This window comes from Dermacentor variabilis, chromosome 6 (assembly GCF_050947875.1).
Source record: "Dermacentor variabilis isolate Ectoservices chromosome 6, ASM5094787v1, whole genome shotgun sequence".
Lineage (NCBI taxonomy): Eukaryota > Metazoa > Arthropoda > Arachnida > Ixodida > Ixodidae > Dermacentor > Dermacentor variabilis.
Window position 1 is genome coordinate 125,243,148 of NC_134573.1, and position 18,642 is coordinate 125,261,789.

General features: G+C 48.0%; 1 protein-coding gene across 2 annotated transcripts in view; it reads left to right on the plus strand.

Moving 5' to 3' along the window:
• LOC142585164 (cadherin-like and PC-esterase domain-containing protein 1) overlaps nucleotides 1-18,642 on the plus strand; it is a 182,256-nt gene that overhangs the window by 117,160 nt on the left and 46,454 nt on the right. For both annotated transcript variants that reach the window (XM_075695700.1, XM_075695701.1), the window contains exons 9-11: nucleotides 10,221-10,396; nucleotides 14,469-14,712; nucleotides 15,756-15,860. In XM_075695700.1, the coding sequence (XP_075551815.1) occupies nucleotides 10,221-10,396; nucleotides 14,469-14,712; nucleotides 15,756-15,860 (525 nt within the window). The remainder of the gene's footprint in view (nucleotides 1-10,220; nucleotides 10,397-14,468; nucleotides 14,713-15,755; nucleotides 15,861-18,642) is intronic.

The following is an 18,642-nucleotide window of genomic DNA, read 5'->3' on the forward strand; positions in this document are numbered from 1 at the left end:
GCAACCTCGGTCAAACAGCCCGGCATGCTCTTCTAGACGTGTACAACAATCATGGCGTGAAGGAGTGGTTCCAGCTGCGTGGAAGTCCAGCCACCTTGTGCCTCTGCTCAAACCAGGTAAATCACCCCTAGATGTTGCGTCTTATCGTCCCATTGCTCTGGCCAGTTGTCTAGGAAAAGTGATGTAGAGGATGGTGCTGACACGTCTAGAGTGGTATCTAGAAGATTACAAGATATACCCTGACGCTATGGCAGGCTTCCGACGCGGACGCTCTTCAGTAGACAACGTCATAGATCTTGTCTCGTCTGTTCAACACGAAAAAAGCCTAAGGAAACTGTTAGCGGCGATGTTCCTGGACGTTAAAGGCGCTTATGACAACGTAATACATCGAGCCATCCTGGACCCCTTGGGCGCTGTCGGCCTAGGTGGACTTGTGTTTCGATGGATATTCAGCTACTTGACGGACAGGTCATTCTTTGTACAAACAGAGGATGGTGCATCATCACAACACAATACGTACCGTGGAGTACCACAAGGCGGAGTCTTGAGCCCCACTCTATTCAACCTCGTGCTCATCGACCTGGTTGACACCCTTCCAGAATCCGTCCATGTGTCGATATATGCATACGATATATGCATTTGGTCATCAGGAGCGACGCGTCCACAGGTGCGCGCCAGACTGCAAAAAGCGGCCACACTAACATCCAGCTATCTTCGAGCACGAGGTTTGGAGGTGTCCTCCCAGAAGTGCTCTATGTTCGCTTTCACGCGCAAAGCGACGAAACCGTACGTTATCAGAATTAATGGACAGCCAATTGCCTACGAGAAGACGCACCGCTTTCTAGGAGTGATTATAGATCGAGACCTTTCCTGGAGTCCTCATTTCTCCTACCTAAAAAGGAAATTAGTCATGATAACCCACGTGCTCAGATTTCTTGCGGGAAAGTCATGGGCTGCGTCTGTGAGTGCAATGCTCCAACTCTATAACGCACTGTTCCTGGCTCTCCTACGCTACAGCTTACCTGTACTAGGCGGAACCGGTAAGACCAACATCCGAGCCCTCCACTCTGTACAAGCACAAGCTCCGCGAATTTGTCTTGGCCTTCCCAGGTGTGCATCAACGGCAGCAACAATAGCCATCGCGCATGACCACCCTATCAATACGTATATTCATGTCGACTTCTTAAGGATGCACATCAGGCACTTCGCCCGACTTCCATCGCATCATCTCGCCTCCCTTCCTGCTGCTCGACCTCGTTCAGCATTTAGCAGAATTATTGCCGCCAACCACGGAAGTTTGCCGTCAAACTTCACACCTGCAGCACGACCATCTCTACCGCTGTGGTACCTGCATCCACTCCAGGCCCTTCTTGCTTTTCCCGGCATCAAAAAGAAAACGGAGATGTCATCTTTCGCCTCAAACAAACCGTTCTTTCATTTCCTACATGAAAAACACAACGAACGCACCCACGTTTACACGGACGGTTCTGTCTTCTTTAAAAGCTCAGCTGGAGCAGTGGTACTTCCTGCTCAATCTGTCACTATCAAATTCAACATGTCTCACGTTACATCATCGACGGCTGTAGAACTCGCAGCTATCCGTGCTGCTCTGAAGTTTATTGGTCCCAAATCACCACATTCATGGTCCATCTTTTGTGATTCAAAGGCAGCTCTCCAGTGTCCACTGTCCCCTTTCAACCACGGACCAAATGTGCAATTAGTCGCAGACATCCCACTACTCCACCATTACGCAATCGACAAGGGACACAACATCATCTAACAGTGGATACCAGGTCACTGCGGAATTTTGGGAAATGACAGTGCGTATGACGCTGCCCGGTCGGCCCATGATGGTGCCCAGATTATACCCATACCGCTGTCAAGAACAGATGCAGCGACAAGTCTTCACTCCCTCGCACGCGAGCTTACGCTAACTCTGTGGAACACCAGTGAATTCAGGAACCCACGTCTTCACAGATTGGATCCAAGTTTGCAACTCCGTCTTCCACCAGGGTTGCCACGAGCGGAAGCAACACTTCTGTGCCGCCTATGGCTCGGCGTGGCATTCACGAACTCATATTCCTTCCGCATTGGAATGGCCGACAGCCCTGCTTGCGACACTTGCGGCTGCGAAGAGACGATCGCGCACCTCCTCCGTGACTGTCCACGTTACAATGTGCCAAGAAAAGTGCTCGTGACCGCGCTCGAAAAACTGGACAATCGCCCGTTCACAGAAGAGAAAGTTCTAGGACACTGGTCCAGACGGGTTTCGGCACTCAAGGCCTTAATGGCTTTGCTCAAGTTCTTCAGGACATGCGAATTGTGCGACCGCTTTTGACTATTGTTGCGCGTAACATCGCGTTACTGTGTGCATTTTTCTAGTTATTTTTTCACTCTTCCTTCTCCTTTTATTCCCTTTACCCTTTTCCCCAGCACAGAGTATCCAGCCGGTATTTACACTGGCTAACCTCCGTGTCTTTCCTTCCTTTTTGGCTCTCTCTCTTATTTTAATGTCGCTTACTACAGTCGCTTCTTTCTTTTGAACAAAACGAACGTTCTCACGGGGCTGACCGTTAAGCTCTCTTGGATCTGTTACTTCAATTTCCGCCATTCTCAAACGATACCTTAAAGCGGTGATGCGTTACCGTGATGGCGAAATATCAGAAATCAAAGCTTCTGTATTTTGTTTTCAGAGAGCTTCGAGCTATGATCGCTCGAGCAGGTTTCCGTGAGCCATAGAAAGCACATCAAATCAACTAAATTCTAAGGCTTAGGTTAGACCTGCCCCAGAAGAGAAGGAAAACTTGAAATAAAAAAAGGAACGTAAGCAATACCCCATATTTTTTTGCTGCAAGTGGACAACGCGGGAGCCGATCCAATCGGCTAGGTGATGGTTGCCGAAGTGTGCACTTGCTGGACATGTGCAGGCATCAAGCCACGAATCGTAGCTGTAACACGACCGCTCGATGCGAGGACATCGCGCCGAGAAACAAGACCACGCCAACCAGCAAAGTTTGCAGTACGCAGGCAGCGCTGAGCCTGGGAGCACACGCTCGAAATAAAGAAACGCTGAAAGGGACTCTGGCGCGGACAAAAAAGTGTGAGAAAAAAACAATCAGAATTAAAGAAAATCCAGAGACAGCCACAAGCAGAAAATCTGAGACGGTTAAGAAGAGAAGCAGGTTCAAGAAAATTTTAATTACCAACTTAGTTTACAACACGAAAATAAGATAAACACTAATGGCAGTAAAGCCCGCGAACCCTGTCGCGAAGCGCAGACGCCCGTGTGCTCCTCGCGAAGCGCACCAGGCTAAGGCTTCTTTCTTCTTCGTTTCTCTTTAGCATTTTTTAAATTTAGTTCTCTTTCCTTCCGTACGTCGATTTCTAAAACGCGATAATTCTTTCATTTATTTCTCGCCGCAAACAGATGTGCAAGGTCCGCAAGTTTAGAAAAAAAAAAAAAACAATGGGAGGAAGAAAAAGGCAACTGCTTCCAACTCTGAGAAACACAACCGTGGCATCGAGGCTCGGACGCCAATAGCAATGTATGTCACGCCTCTTTAAGCGGCGGCCAAAGCGCCTACACAGCCCAGCGCAGCAGAAACACCAAGCAAACGCTCCCGCTCTTCCTCCCCCGTACACGTTCTTGCACTCTACTCGCGTGTCTGGCCTTACTGTACGTTAGTTTCATTTTTATTTTTTCTTTGTGTGCGCAAGAGGGTGACAGTACAACGGCGCCTCGACGCTGGATAGACGCTCCGCCGCCACCAAGCGCCGTCATTTTGTTTATATATCCAGGTCTCAAATTTCTTCCCAGCCTTGTTTTTTTTTGTCTTTCCTCCAAATTCTGTGCGTTAAAAATTGGAGAGAAGGCCGCTCAGCGCTCTAAGCGGACGTGCGAAGGGTACTGCGATGCGCTCTAAGAACGGGGACGGTAAGGAGATAGGGGGGAAATCGCGATGGGGAGAGGAAAACGTGCCAGAAGCCTACGTTCCCTCTCGTCAATTCCGTGCAGTGTATCCAAGGCTATAAGGGTCGCGTAAGTTAACCAGACGAAAGGGTCCTCCAATATCGTCCACCTATAATCCCCCTCCGCGATGACGCCCATTGTATGGCAGAAGCTTGCCGGAACGATTATCACCGCACAATGGGCGAGTCCTCCTTCCCTCTCGAAAAGCACAATCGGTCCCCGTTACTTAATGGCAGAGAGGAGCCTTAGCCTTCGGTGCACCGAATGACGCTGGGGAAACCAAGTGTACCGGATAAAGACCTCTGCACGCTTTTAGAATAAAAATTAAAGAAAAAGTTGGGACAGTTTATAAAAGGGGCACGCATGCCAGGCGACGATGATTTGGGCCGAAAGGCGACGTAGGCGAGAGTTGCGACGCGGCGAAGCTCACTGAGAACCGTTTCGGGAAGGAAATGGGATGGGACAAAAAGAAATAAAACAAAAACAAAAGTGAGGGGTAGGGAAAAGCTGCTTGGGACGTGCGAAGAAGGCACGCGGCGAAGGCAAAAAGGCCGCCCTCTCTCGGAGCACCGCCCAAGCTGGCTGGGCAGACCCTGGGAAGGAGACGCCGGAAAGTGGCCCGCATTCGGCCTCAACGCGATTTCCTGACTTGACAGCGCAAATAAGTTCGAGCAATCGGTTCTGCTTGCTGTTTCGGGGCTGCGCTTTACTCTTATTGTTGCATTTACTGTTCCCAGCTTCTCGCTGCGTGCCTTGTTCCCGCGAGTGTCGTTTCTGCTTTGCTCGTACCACTCCTGTTGGGGGCCTACCGTCGCGCCTTGTTCCTTTCGCCGGCTTCCTTTCAGTTTTCATCTCCACATACTTTGATTTTTTTTTGTGTGTGTGTAGCTGGTCTGTTTCCTACGTTCGCCGAGGGCTTTGTTGCGCCGTGAGCGAGGCTTGCAATGCGCGCTTCCCGAATTAGCCTCCCTAACACCCCTCTCCAGCCTTTCTTTGTTTGCGTTTTCTTGGCATCCCATACAAGCTGTGAAGACGCAATCCTATTTCCTCCGCCGACAACGATGAAAGCCTGGGGAAGTTGCTTCCCCCTTTTCCCTTGGCATTGCAGCACGCTGTTCTGTGCCCCGCACTGTTTCTTTGGTGGGCTTTTCTTCGTTGTTCACTTTCTCCCCATCTCGTGCGCAAAGGCTAAAGGTATGCTGCCTGAGGTGTTGCAGCGCATCTTCCATTCACTGAACAAAAACGAAGAACTGGTAACCAGCTCTGCCATCTTCTTACCTTCTTGGCTTACTATACTGTGTAGTGTTAACCGAAAAGATGGGAGCGGGGTGGAATTTCTATCTCAATACTGTTTCCGAGACGTTCGGAAACAGAAGACCATCCGTTATCCGTAGGTGAAGTGAACACTATATGCTATATACAAAAGAAAAAAGATATAGAAAAGCACCACGCTAAGCAACCGAGCAAGCGAGTTGGGCAGACAATGGGCTCGCGGCGAACGATCCTGTTATTCTTGGATGAAGATGGAAATACGTATTCGATGCACGAGGAAGTGAAAAAGAAAGCCTCTGTCATCCTGCGCATCGACGTTGAATCTTTCAGGAGGGGCTTCAACTTCCATCTGTAGGTCAGTACACAGGCCTCGCCTTACATTCGATACCTCTTCTGCCATGCAAAGGTGCAACTCGGCGAAGCGGAGCGGTTGTTCTTAAAGCGCACATTTCTTTTTTTCGAGAAGGTAGTAGATCTTGGAGCTTTCTTAATATAAGAACTCAAGCATGGTTGTTGCTTCAAGTCGTAGCACTCACGTGCATCTTATTATGAAAAAGGCAATTCTTACAATCGGTGTTCAATCTTCAGATACCCAATAAACGGCAAACCAATCTCGAAGGCTATGCTATTGCTGTATACTGCGAGTGGCAGACCAAACCGACTACATCATGGCCACCGTGTTTTGAGCGCCTCCTGGTGTTCTGTTGCTTTTACAGTGTTCTGTTGCTGCGAGCACAAGGTCGAAGGTTCGATTTCTGGTCCTGCGGCCACATTTCGATCGGGGCGAAATGCAAAAGGTTCGCGTGCCGCTTAAACAGCCCCAGGTAAATTGTGATTGTGTGCGCGAGCAATGTTTGTTGGATGGATGGATGCAAAACTTTAATGAAGGTCCTGAGGTACGTGTCTCAGCGCGCTGCGGGCCGCTCCCACGTTGGCACAGTCAGGCCATGTTCGTTGTAAAATTTATTTGACGCCTTGTGCGCTATGCCACGTCTTGTTCTTCTGTTACCCTGTTTTTGTAACGATGATTTCTACATATCTTTGCGGTGCTCGTGTCAAGGTGCCCGACTGTCTTGCGGTGATGCCCCCTGCCCCCTGCACCCCCCCTCCCTTACTCAATGCTCCTCACCGGGCCTCTAAGGTGCTTTGAAATAAATAAACAGAAATACTTCGGAGTACTCCCCCACAGCGTCTCTCAGAGCTTCAGAACTGCTTTGAGACATTAAACCGGCCCCACACTATGAAGGTGGCCCTCGCGGTTGTATTGTTTGTGTGTTTGTTTTGGTAGCCACAGGTACTGTGACAACTGCTTTCTGACGTTAACTATCGCAGTAAGACAGCGCCGAAAATATGGTAAAAGAACTTGGGAGCACCTGTCCCAAACCTGGTGTACTGGCAACGAAATACTTTTGGGTGACTAGAATAGATCCTGCACACAGTTACCCAGCGGTGCTATCAGAATACCAAATGACGGGTCCAAGTTTTATACGGAAGCCGCTCCGCCGGAAAGCTTACAACACCGGAGCCAGCATCTCTTGTAAGAAACGGTCTCCTTACCTTGCATTGGTATGCAAAGTCGCACTTCCTGCATAGCGTTAAAGAAATTCACGGCAACCAGGGGTTGCAGTAACACCAAAGCAGCGTGCACTGGCACCCGAGCGCTGTCGCAGCCAAGTAACTGCATTTCTGAACAGCCTACTTACATGCACTGGCTGTTGTTCATTCTAAGATGTAAGATCAGAGTTTCTTTCGTTCCCTCTGCCTCTCCGTCCGCCATCGTCTGACATTTTCCTTTTCTTCGAAGCCACAAAGCCTCCCTGATTCGCGACTTGGCAAGTGCATCGGAAATCAGGAACCACTCTCCACTCTCGAAAGATGCCCTCCCTTTCTACGCGGCCGGCTGGACTCCTTCCCGCACTGCTGTCCTAGTTCATCCATTCCGGCTTGACATGCTGTGCCTCGGTGCTTTCCTATACTGAGTGTTCGCGCGACGTTCAATCTTGCGATCAACATATTCATTCGAGGGTGTTAATAGCTCGCAAACGACTTTTCGCGGCCGGTTAAACTGACGGCCGGAAGTCGAGAGTGAAGCGAGCGTCGCGCGCCCCTGCTGTGGCCCAGGACTTACAGGCCTTACGGTCCCTCGCCGAATATCGGGTGCTCAAACAATAAGTGGAGTGGCAGTACGTTCGACGATGTAATAACCTTTCATGACTGTCGGTGTGCGATACTCTAGTTTTCGCAGGTAGCCGACTGAAAGAACGAAAAAGAAAAGGGGAGGGGGTGGAAAGGGAAACCGAGCTTGGCGGTCCTGATGCCCATATTTTGAAACCTTCAAGAAAGGAAGTGCCTCGCATTGGACGTTTCTTTAACGCAGCGATTTGTAACTGCACGCTGACAAATTGTTACTATTCGCCCGAGCAAGATTTGCGTCATTTGCGATTTATTCCTCCTGTTCAACTTCTATTGATTTCATCGCTTTGTAGTCGCTGAGTCCATGCTGGACGGTACCGCGTATTTGCTTTTTCTCAGTGTACGCGAAAGACTTCTCACAACAGTGACTGCTGATAAAATCACTCGTGATGCACGAAAGAATGATCAAGAATAAAAACCATCGCCTGCGCTGCAGGACAGCCAGATATTAAGTGTTGGTACGGAAGAGAAAGGTGAAATCCTGGAGCAGAAAATAATCAAACGCACTTTCTCATAAGAAGAAAACACTGCCTTTCCTTTTCTTCCGTGTGGCGAGTTCGCGTTGCTTCTTTTCCCTAACCAGGCTATTCCTTGAACGCTACATGAATTTAAACATTCGGCGTAACTGTCATAGCGCGTTGTCTAGTCAAAGAGCGACACCTCGCGCTCCTGTCAAATCTCCTTCGCTTCTTAGCGAAACACTCTCAAAACACGTATCTGAGCAAAGCGCTACATGACAAGTAATGAACAATGTGTCGATACTTGTTATAATATCTCATTGCATGACAAATGTCGCCTCAGATGTTGCAACAAATAACATACTCGAGTTGCACTCTAGCGCTCCAGGACGCATCATCTACCCTGTAGTCAGCGTTACGAAGACCCGAATAATGCGGCATTACGCAGGAGAGTAGGGCATAGTACGGGATGACGTGGGCCAGCTTAAGCCCAGTTACCGTGAGTTTGCGTCGCATGCCATGACATCGATTACATCTTGTGACACGACGACGCGTGCCACACAAACTTTGCAACACGAAAGCGCAATGTGCCTTTTTATCTGAGCATGTATAGGCAATATCGGCTCCAGCTTGCTCAGCTGACCGCGGCGATGCGTGATCGCTTGGCGGTAAAACGCTTGTCTCATTCGCACACCCACACTCCCATTTGAAGCAGAGACACCAACCACAAATACAGACTGAGAAGGCAAATAGCCTACTCCCTGACAACGAATGCAAAACCGAAAGAAAAAAAGTAAGGGCAACGCTCTTTCGCTGGGCTGAAGACACGTCGGTGCCCGACGAATCCCACGTCGAGTTTCGGCAGGGCACCTTTCCCGGCTACATTATAAGAACGGACAAAGCGCCGCTCCGTGAAGAAACGGTGCACCGAGCGGCTCGCTCATTTCCGTCGTCGCGGCGTTCGGCCACACGTATAACCGCCTCCGAGCCCAGTTTCTCGAACTCGCCAGAGAAACCCCCATCGCACACTTTTCTCTCTCCCTTAACCGTTTCTCGTGCGTCTCGAGTCGCTTCGTTGCCGCTCGGCAGTGCAACTCCTGCTGTCTATTCCTCACCCAGAAAATGCGCTTCCCCTCAACCGCACTTGACTTTCATGAGGGGGAGCTGCGAAACGGCACATTTTCGGTGGCGAAGTGACCCGCAGGCGCGCCACCCGGCGCCCTTAAGACAGTCGCGCCCGCACGAAATACGGGAGGAGGGATGTGCGCTGGCCGGCTGGCCGTCTTCACACTTCCGAGGAAAAGAAGGCCTCCCGCAGCGCTGGCGGCGGTCGCGGAAGCCTTGACGCTCGCAAAGAGGAGAAATATATACGTTTCCTGTATCTGGCGTCAGTGCTCGCAAAGTGTGCTGACGACGACGGACAACTTATTCATGCCCCTTCCGCGGCGTGGATTATGCGCAAAGCGCAGTAGCGGCCAGAAACGGCGACGACGGAACTAGTGGCTCCGGCACACCCGACCCGGGATCTCATTGTGCGGTGGGTTACGAAATGAAGAGTTGCGGAACGCTGCACTGCTCGTATACAAAGCTTTATGCCTTTCACTGATTTATTTAGTTATTTATTTCGTCTCTTTCGTTCTCTCCGTTTAGTTCGCTTCAGGCGCGGTGATGATTCGCTTTTATTTTTGTGTTCTCTGACATTGCTTTTTCAGTTCCGGCCATTCTGGCATTACACATTTTTTGCCGTGCGAGTGAAATTTACATAAAATGACCCGGAAGTTGGCTGCTTTCTAGGCTGGTACGAAGTCCGTAAACAAATAAGTAAGAACAGAAGTGGCGCTTGCATCAGATTATTGAGCACGATTTTGTATAAGCGAGTGTGACAAGCCCTTGGGCATGGTCATTGTACGTTTTCAACGAACGCGCACGGTTCAGATGCTTCTGAAACGGATGCTGAGAAACCGTGCGCCGCCCTAGCCCGCGTCTAGTGTTTTGCGGACTATCACGAGGCCATCGTCCAGCTCCACCACGAAAGACGCATTTACGGCGGGTGTCGACTGCACAGACAAACTGTACGTGTACTGATGCTTCCTTCTACATTAAAGAACGAGAACCGACAAAGTTTACCTGGCGCATACCGCTACGGCGATCTCCGCAGGTCAGCCCTCGTAGCCTCGAGCGTTATCGATAAATCAAATTGCGTGTTTTTAAGGGGGGGGGGGGCGGGCTATACTGCGTCCCACGCACGTACGTGTCCTTCGCTTCGCGAACCCCGCGCTTGTCAAACTGAGCCCCCGCTTTCTGCGTTATTCGCTCTTGCTACGCAGCCTGGCATGCGGGTGCAGCCCCTGTCTCGCTTCTGGCGATTCGTGGAGCGCAACTACGGCCGCCAGTCTCTGCAGACAGCACTGGAGAGCCTCTCCGACGTGCTGGTGCGGACGCTGCTCGTGGCCGAGGCCGTGCTCCAGTCAACCCCGGCTGCGCAGGGACTACGCAGGTCCAGGTTCGGAACCTCACTCTTTCTCTTTTCCGGTGGCGGTGGTTGCGATGCTGCTACAGGCGCTGTTAGCCTAGCGGTCAAGTGTATGTGCAATTATATTGCCTGAGGGTAGCTGTGCAAAGCACGAAGCGCGCTACCACTGGACCGTTAGTTTATAGTCGCGCAAGAATGCCAGAAGACGCGATGATTTCATTCACGCTATACGCGCTGTTCTTCTGTGGACACTAGGCCCTGCACGTACGCGTGAGGAAGTCCTATTCATCACTAGTTCGACAGACTATCTCTTTCTACCGCAAGCTATACATCACAGAAAGACGAAGACAGCAAGGACTCATAGGCACATCTCATTGCTTTGCGCTTTGTTTAAACTTTCCCAGACAGAAGCACTTTTCAATCTTTGCATGTTCAGCAAAGGCAGCGCAAGATGTGGCGTTACGCGACATCCGCTTGTTGGCAGCTTGTGTAGAAGGGAGAACGGGCGCGTCCAGTTAGGAACGCCCAGGCTGGGGGCCATCTTTCTATCCGAGCACAGCGTGTGTTTGATCTCCTCGCACTGCATAAACAATAATCATCATCGGCCTATGCTTATGTCCACTGCAGGAGCAAGGCCTCTCCCGGCGATCTCCGATTAGCCCGGTCCTGCGCTAGCTGATTCCAACTTACTCCTGCAAATTTCCTGTTTTCATCACCACACCTAGTTTTCTCCCGTCCTCGACTCGTTCCCATCCCTTGGCACCCATTCTGTAGCTCTAATGATCCACCGGTTATCTACCCTACGCATTGCATGGCTTGCCCAGCTCCATTATTTTTCTCTTAGTGTCAACTAGAATATCGGCCATCCCCCGTTTCCTCTCTGATACACACCGCTCACTTCATCTTTCTTAACATTACGCCTACCATTTTTAGCTCCATTGCTCGTTGCACGTTCCTTAACTTGTTCTCGAGCTTCTTTGTTATTCAACTTTCTGCCCCATGTGTTAGCACCGGCACAATGCAATGATTGCACACTTTTCAACGACCGGCGTAATCTCCCAGTCGGGATTGGTAATGCTTATCGTATGCACTGCAACCCATAAGCAATACTAGGTCTCTCATTGTCAACAAATATTCGTTGGCCAGTTTAATTCTTCCACTAAAGACCTGCGAACAGCTATAACAGCGTACCATAATAACTGCTTCTGCTCTTATTTATTCAGCATGCCCCTTTTCCGTCCGTTTGGTTAGCTTTACTGTCTCACCCGCCGCGGTAGCAGCTTATAGGCTATAAAGTTGTGCTGCCGAGCTTGAGATTGTGGGTGCGATGTGGGCAAAATAAAAAAAAACGCTTGTGTGCTTACATTTAGGTGCACGTTAGAGAACCCCAGGTGGTCAAAATTACTGCGGTGTGCTTCACAATCAAACCACGATTTTGGTAGGTTAGAACCCCATATGTTTATATATATATATATATCTCACGAGCTTGAACCTGGCATCTCAGCCGCCTGATCTGAACGCGAGCAATTGATCTTCAAGGCACAACAGGCAGCACTCGCGAAAGTCCTGGCAAAAAAGAAGTTGTATAGGTGACGTGATTCAAGCTTTTTTCTTTTTTTCAGCGGAATCATGGGAAACTAGCTTTAAATCCAGATGATTATATATCGTCCCTCTTCAACAGAGAAACAAGGCATCTCCCTGCTGATTCTCTTAGCCCTTTCAGTGCCAGAACCAATGCGTTCATATTTTCTTTCTTTCGACGCACGGTAAATGACTGGAACGTTCTTCCATCGGTATGGTTGCACAGCACTGAGATAATTGAACAAATGGTTGCATAGGACGTAGTGGTATATTTTTTCTTTTCTGTTTTGTTGGTACCTCATGTTCGTACCTTCTGTTTTGTTGGTACCTTGTTACCTTATGCATTTGCGTCTCCATTTGCTTGATTGTAATTGGTATGTTGTTGCTTTGCTTTTGTTGCAGTATTTCGTGCATTTCTTTACTATCCTGATTGTACAGCCTAACCTAACTTTTGGGTGCTTGAAGAGTTGTGGTGGCCTTCAGCGTTGGTATTTATTATACAGCTTATAGGTGTGTAAAAACACATATTTTAGTTTGTTTTTGTTATCACACTTTCCCCCTTATTTGTTGTTGTTGATGTTGCAATACTTGGTGTTTTTGCATTGATCCATCTGAATTGCGTGTATTTTTGTATTAGTTCAATGTATTTATATCCACTCCTGCTAGGACCTCCTGATAGTCTGCAGTACTCTCTAAACAAATAAAAATAAAAAAACAATATCTATGCCCCAGCGACGGCCTCCCTCCTAGCAGCAAAAAAAAAAAAAAGAAGGAAAAGAAATCTCGATGGCCATAGTTTTGATGACTGCACCGGAAGCAATTGCAGAACTGCAAACATTTCACAGATGCCATGTTTTGGACACCACCTAAGGAAGCCAGCAACGTTGCTTTTTTCCGAGCTGTGCAGAGAAGGCAATAAGTCGCAGCAAGTTGGTGTTCCGAATTCTCTGCTGTCGCAGTTGACCCTATTTCGCGCTTTCAAAAAATACGCACGTATACGTGAGTACTAAATCAAACAAATACCGCAAAAAGAAAAGGCGATGAGTACGTTCATCAGCGAGACCTGTATATTTAATTCATTACATGCGGTGGTCTTGCAAACCGTGTTCTTCAGTTTCATTGTGTATTTTAAATTACATTTTCTGGATACGTTGGTTCAGTCAGAACCTGTCAACTCTGCCGCTCCCGGGGCGCTAAAAAATCCACTTACTCAAACTTCTCCTGAAAAAAAAGCACAAAAAGAAAAGAAAAAGAAATCGCGTCGTTAATTGGCGCCTCCCAATCGCTCTCTCGTCGCCATGCTGTTCGGGCTGGCCGGCTGCACTTTATTTTCATCTTCACACGACTGAGTCTGAGCGGCCACGTGTCAAAGCTGGCACCTTTATTTTCTTTGCTTGCTACTTTCTTCTTCTGCTTTCTGTTTGTTTCTCGTACGACCGTTGTACGCAACGTACAGCGCCGTGTGGGGCGGACAGCCCCAGTCAGAGTCACGTTTTCTGGAAGCGCGAGTGGTTCGTTATAAGAACTGGCGGAGCAAATTGGTACCAGGGAAATTCGTTTCCTCTGGGCACGTGCCTCTCCGTGAGTTTTTCCCAAGTCTCTGGCTGTGTTCTCGGCGAAATTCCTTCTTTTTTTTCTCTCTCTCTCTAGGCCTTGCTAGAACGCTTCCCGACTCTTAATTACGCCGGTATTAAGCGAGAAGGATCCCGCTTTAGCTTCGTAATAAATTACATCCAGGATTCATGATTTTATTGCGGGACATTAAATCTTCAGACGTACATTTGATTCACATTTGTCGGGCGGTATAATTTACTTGAAATGCGCAGCGTGCATGTATTAGTCTTGTCTTAAGATTGGTCTTCCAAATATCTGATAGCGCTGTCGTTAGCACGGTCAAAGAAGCTTAAACTTAATGCGAGAATTCATTTCGACAAAAGCCTAAACATTGATCTTTTTGTAACCAGTGCTAATGGTTGTTTAACTTCAAGGAATATTATTTCTCAGGCACTCCAAAGCAAATTTCCCGCGAATCTTGGAGTGGCGAAGGAGGAAGTGAATGCATGAAGGAGTTTCTTGCGTCAAAGTGCTTACATTATGGTGCGTGTGCGTGCGTGCGTGCGTGCGTGCGTGTGTGTGTGTGTGTGTGTGTGTGTGTGTGTGTGTGTGTGTGTGCGTGCGTGCTACTCTGTGTGTGTGTGTATGTCTGTGTGTGTATGTGTGTGTGTGTGTGTGTGTGTGTGTGTGTGTGTGTGTGTGTGTGTGTGTGTGTGTGTGTGTGTGTGTGTGTGTGTGTGTGTGTGTGTGTGTGTGTGTGTGCGTGCGCGTGCGCGTGCGTGCGTGCGTGCGTGCGTGCGTGCGTGCGTGCGTGCGTGCGACCGAGGATCAACAAAGCGAGTAAATGACGGAGTATAAATTTCAAGCCAACCTGATTAGGATTGCTGCTGCTACACGAAACACTTTCGACCACGTACGCCGGCAAACTCTCAATCGATACACTTTACGCTGTCCCTACTGTGTGCAGGCTTCCCAAGTGCTTCCAGCTGCTTGGCGTGGACCTGACCCTGAACACGTCCTTCCAACCGGTGGTGACCGAGATGAACGGGCAGCCCAGCTTCTACCGGAGCCCCAGGGCCGAGGACGAGCCAACCAACGGGCTCAAGCAGCGAGTGCTGGCCGACGCCCTGAATCTCTTGTTCGGCGCCCAGCCCGTGGCCGACCAACTGGCCGAAGCTGTCGACGAGGTGTTCGAGAACCTCGGAATCATGGTAGGGTCGCTGGCAGCAGCAAGAAGTGGTGCATAGAACCGTGTAACAACGGAAGCGTTTTTCTTAAAGGCTGTAAAAATCATGCCGAACGCATTTTCGACAATGTGTTTCCAAGTGGAAAAGGTATAACGTGATCGTAGCTTCCCACTGATAAAGCGTAATTTAGACGTATTCACCGCTGGGTTAGAAGGTAAAAAATTGGCTCATGTATTCTGATTGCCGTTCGCGCTCTCACAAAGTCGTGTGCACACTTTATTAGAGGCCGCATGCAAGAGCCAAGTAAGTTACCTCGTGCTGGCAGGTTTCCCTCGAGAAATTCCTGAGGTGATAGCATTTGGCTATATCAAGGCAGAGAAGAAACGCATGCATGATACTCGTACTTGGAGTGTGTATGCCGAGGAGCTCCAAGATTGCTCAAGTGCGAGGTCAGTGACACTGCCCTAAATACATGGAGTTTAAGTATGCGTAATATTCGTCTCAGGTAACTGCAATGGGCCGGCCATTTTCGCCTCCAGAAAAGCTGGCAGGTTCTTGCTCCTTAATGGTATAACTTGTCCAAAAAAGGTATTTTTCATGAAACTTTGGGTTTTCTAATTTGATTGGTCTTTATTATGTTAATTTCATCTGCGCAAATGCTATCCGCTATGCACTGATAATTCACAAACATTTTCATGCTCACCTAGCTGAATTGTTTGCGCCTGCACACCATATTTCTTACTTCGGAACAAAACTCACATGAGGACCAGCGTTTGCGCTGTTTAGCTTATCTGTTAACGTCGTTGTTTTGTTCAAGCGGGTTTTTCTTTTTTTTTTCTATTAGTTGGCGACTATATCTACGTGCGTAAAGAAGTAGCCGATGTTTTCAAGAGCGAACCCAGCATACGAGGCTAGCAGACGGGCGCACATTATTTCCTCCCTTAACCGCCAAACGTATCTTGGCACTTGTTGCGTAAGATATAACGGGCATACCCGTGCTAAGAAAGCGTGTTATTTCATCATCCTTAGTACTGTATACACCGAAGTGCCTCTTTTGCTCGCCACAGGGTCTCAGCTGCCAGATCTCCCACGACCTGTGCCTTAGCCGTGAAGACCTGGTCTTTCTCATGGATACGCGACGGGAGTCTATGCAGACGGGAGGATTTCAGCAGGTGAGAAACTAGAACCACGAATGGGGGCGGATAACCAGGATGTAGCAGTGGCTAGTGGTGCGCATTATATGCTGCTTTTATTTTTACCGCGGTGCTGTGGACGCGCCATTATATTGCATCTTCTTCCCTCGTAATTCGCGCGCAGTGTATCAGGACTTGGCCGCAGTATTTTCTATAACATTAGTCGGGATAGCCGTCCAAACTGTCGAATAAGTTAAACCCGGATTACGAGGATGCGTGGCGATGCAGTACCGTCACACTCGATACGCCGATCTGCGAACGTCTTAATACGATCACTGTCTAGAGTTTACCTGTTTGTTCAGCCGGCCGAAGTTGACGTGACAGACTGAACGAGTTTCCTCACCATTTTGCGCAACGATTTTACCCACTAGTTCAGTGCGTCCTGCGGCGAAGCGTGAGGTTGCGAGTTCGACTGCCGACCGTGGTGGCCGCGTAACGACGTGGCGTAATGCTGGAATATGTGCCTAACAGCCGACGGTGAAGCCTCTGTGCGTTGAACGGCATAATTTTATACTTGATGATTTTTTTTCATCTCACTACTTCTTGCGCCCTTACAGTAAAAAAAAAAAAAAAAAGACCAATGGTGTAGCGAGGTCATGATTAGGCAAGACCATTTAGTAGTAGGCAAGAATTTCTCCTTGTAAATGTTCTCGACCGGGGTTTCGCTAACTATATCAGAAATTGCACGTTGCTTCTGCAAGGTGCCCAATCGGAATCTGCTCTGTTTAACAGTCCTACTTTTCGCTGGCCGAGTTCTTTTTTTCTCTTTTGTTTTTTCACTCTTCCGTACATATCGGCATGTAAAGGGAAATAGTGTTCTTAAAGCCCCTGAGATCACTCCACCGCTATGTTACAGAACAATAGCGACAGCTATCGTGATAGCGGGACCAAAAGCTACGTTGTATGCACTTTCCATCTTTTGAGTGCGAATATTTGTTCCAATCTTTATTGTTATTCAGTTTAAGTGTCACTTCCCTGTGATAGTAAACTCTCGAACATTTAGGAGTGTAGCACGTTTGCTACCCTAAGTGGAGGGGGAATGAATTGAGTCAGCTGCGGTATTTGTGACCGTCAAGGTAGAAGAGCGTAAGCGCAGTCAGCGATTTCCATTGCGCACATGCTGTTGGCCAATATAATAAATAAACAACAACAACAACATTAGGATCTATATAAACGGCAATAGGAAACGTGACTGGAGCTTAAAAAGATGAACGTAGCTAACGATGACCACCGTAGCTTTTAATAGTTCTGACGCTAACTAACGACAATATAATGTTTTCCTCTCTCATCTACCTTGCTTACTCAGCAAATTATTTGCAATGAAAGCATAATTTGATGAGTTCGTTAAAATACACAAGTATATATTGCGACACACTTTTGAAAATTTTCTCTATCCACTATGCCATAGCTAAAATATCAACGATTCCGTTGTATTTAGAAGCATTTATGTCAGAAAAATATTACCTACTAAATGCTCCGCAAGCTGCTTGTGTGGAATAACATGCGAAACGACTTTATTCGGTTAATAAAATTGATAACAATTTCATTTAGGCTATATATTTACGATTTAGACATACGATTTAAACTTCGCACACAGAGTAGAAAGTGATAAATTATATATACAATCATGTTTGTCAGCAAAGAGGTGAGTTCCAACAAACACAGAGATAACATGGATATAATGCGAAAGAGGGATATGGAACTTACATTCTGAGAAATTGGTAGAAATAACATATGAATCGCAAAGTGATCCGTTCATCACGCGTTTTACCTGGCGGCAGAAAAGGTTGTTCTGTGTATGGTTTGACGCGCATTTTTACAAGTGGCCATCTTTAGCGTCTAATAAGAAAGCTGCAGCCAACTTTCAATATACAAAGAAAATGTAATGAACACTGGGCTGAAGGCCACGCGCTGTCCTATGTCGTGTGCCAGTATTTGATGGTATGATGTTTTAACGTGCAGGATTCCAGCTGATAATATTGATCAAGGACTGTCTTACGCTAAAAGATCGCAAGAGGCTTCTGCAATGGCCCTGAATTAGCCCTTTCCGCATAGGGCTGCAGTATGCACAAATCAGCTAAAATAACATAAGAAGGAGGCCGCGAGCAGCGGACATATTGCAGGCATAGTACATCGACGATTACGAGCGAAATTGGACGCGAACATGCAAAGAACTTGCCTTGTGATGTTTACAATTTTTTTTTTGTTCTCACAGAGAAGTTCAAGAAGTAGAACCGAAATTAAACGCACAGAAATAGTTTTATATCTACTTTTAAGCCTATACCGCAAGCACCTAGGGCCCCGTCGGCGAACCTATATTTATTTCTTATTTTTCTTGCACCAATCGCAAGTAACGAAAGTTTTCCCTTATCGACGACCAAACTTGGAAGCACGGCAAAGCGTTTACTTTTCTGTGCCGCTTTACCCGACAACGTTCGTTCAACGCCAGCGGCGGTTTCTGTGGCCTTATTAAAGAAAATAATAAATCTATTAACGACTCCCCTCTGAGTCGAAAAGACGTTTCACTCCCGCCTCCTTCTCCTGTGGTATTTATACGTCGACCGCAGAAATTGGTCGATTTTCGAGCCGCCCTAAGAAAAAGGGGGAGGCAGGGATCGATGCGCGGGAGTACTGGTATTCCGCAGCTTGTTTTTTTTTTTATTTCTCATATTAGCTTTTCTTGCAATTTTTCTTTCGTCAGAACTGCGCTGCAATTTCTCGACATCGTCGTGTGGCAAATTGAGGCTTGAAAGTAATATTG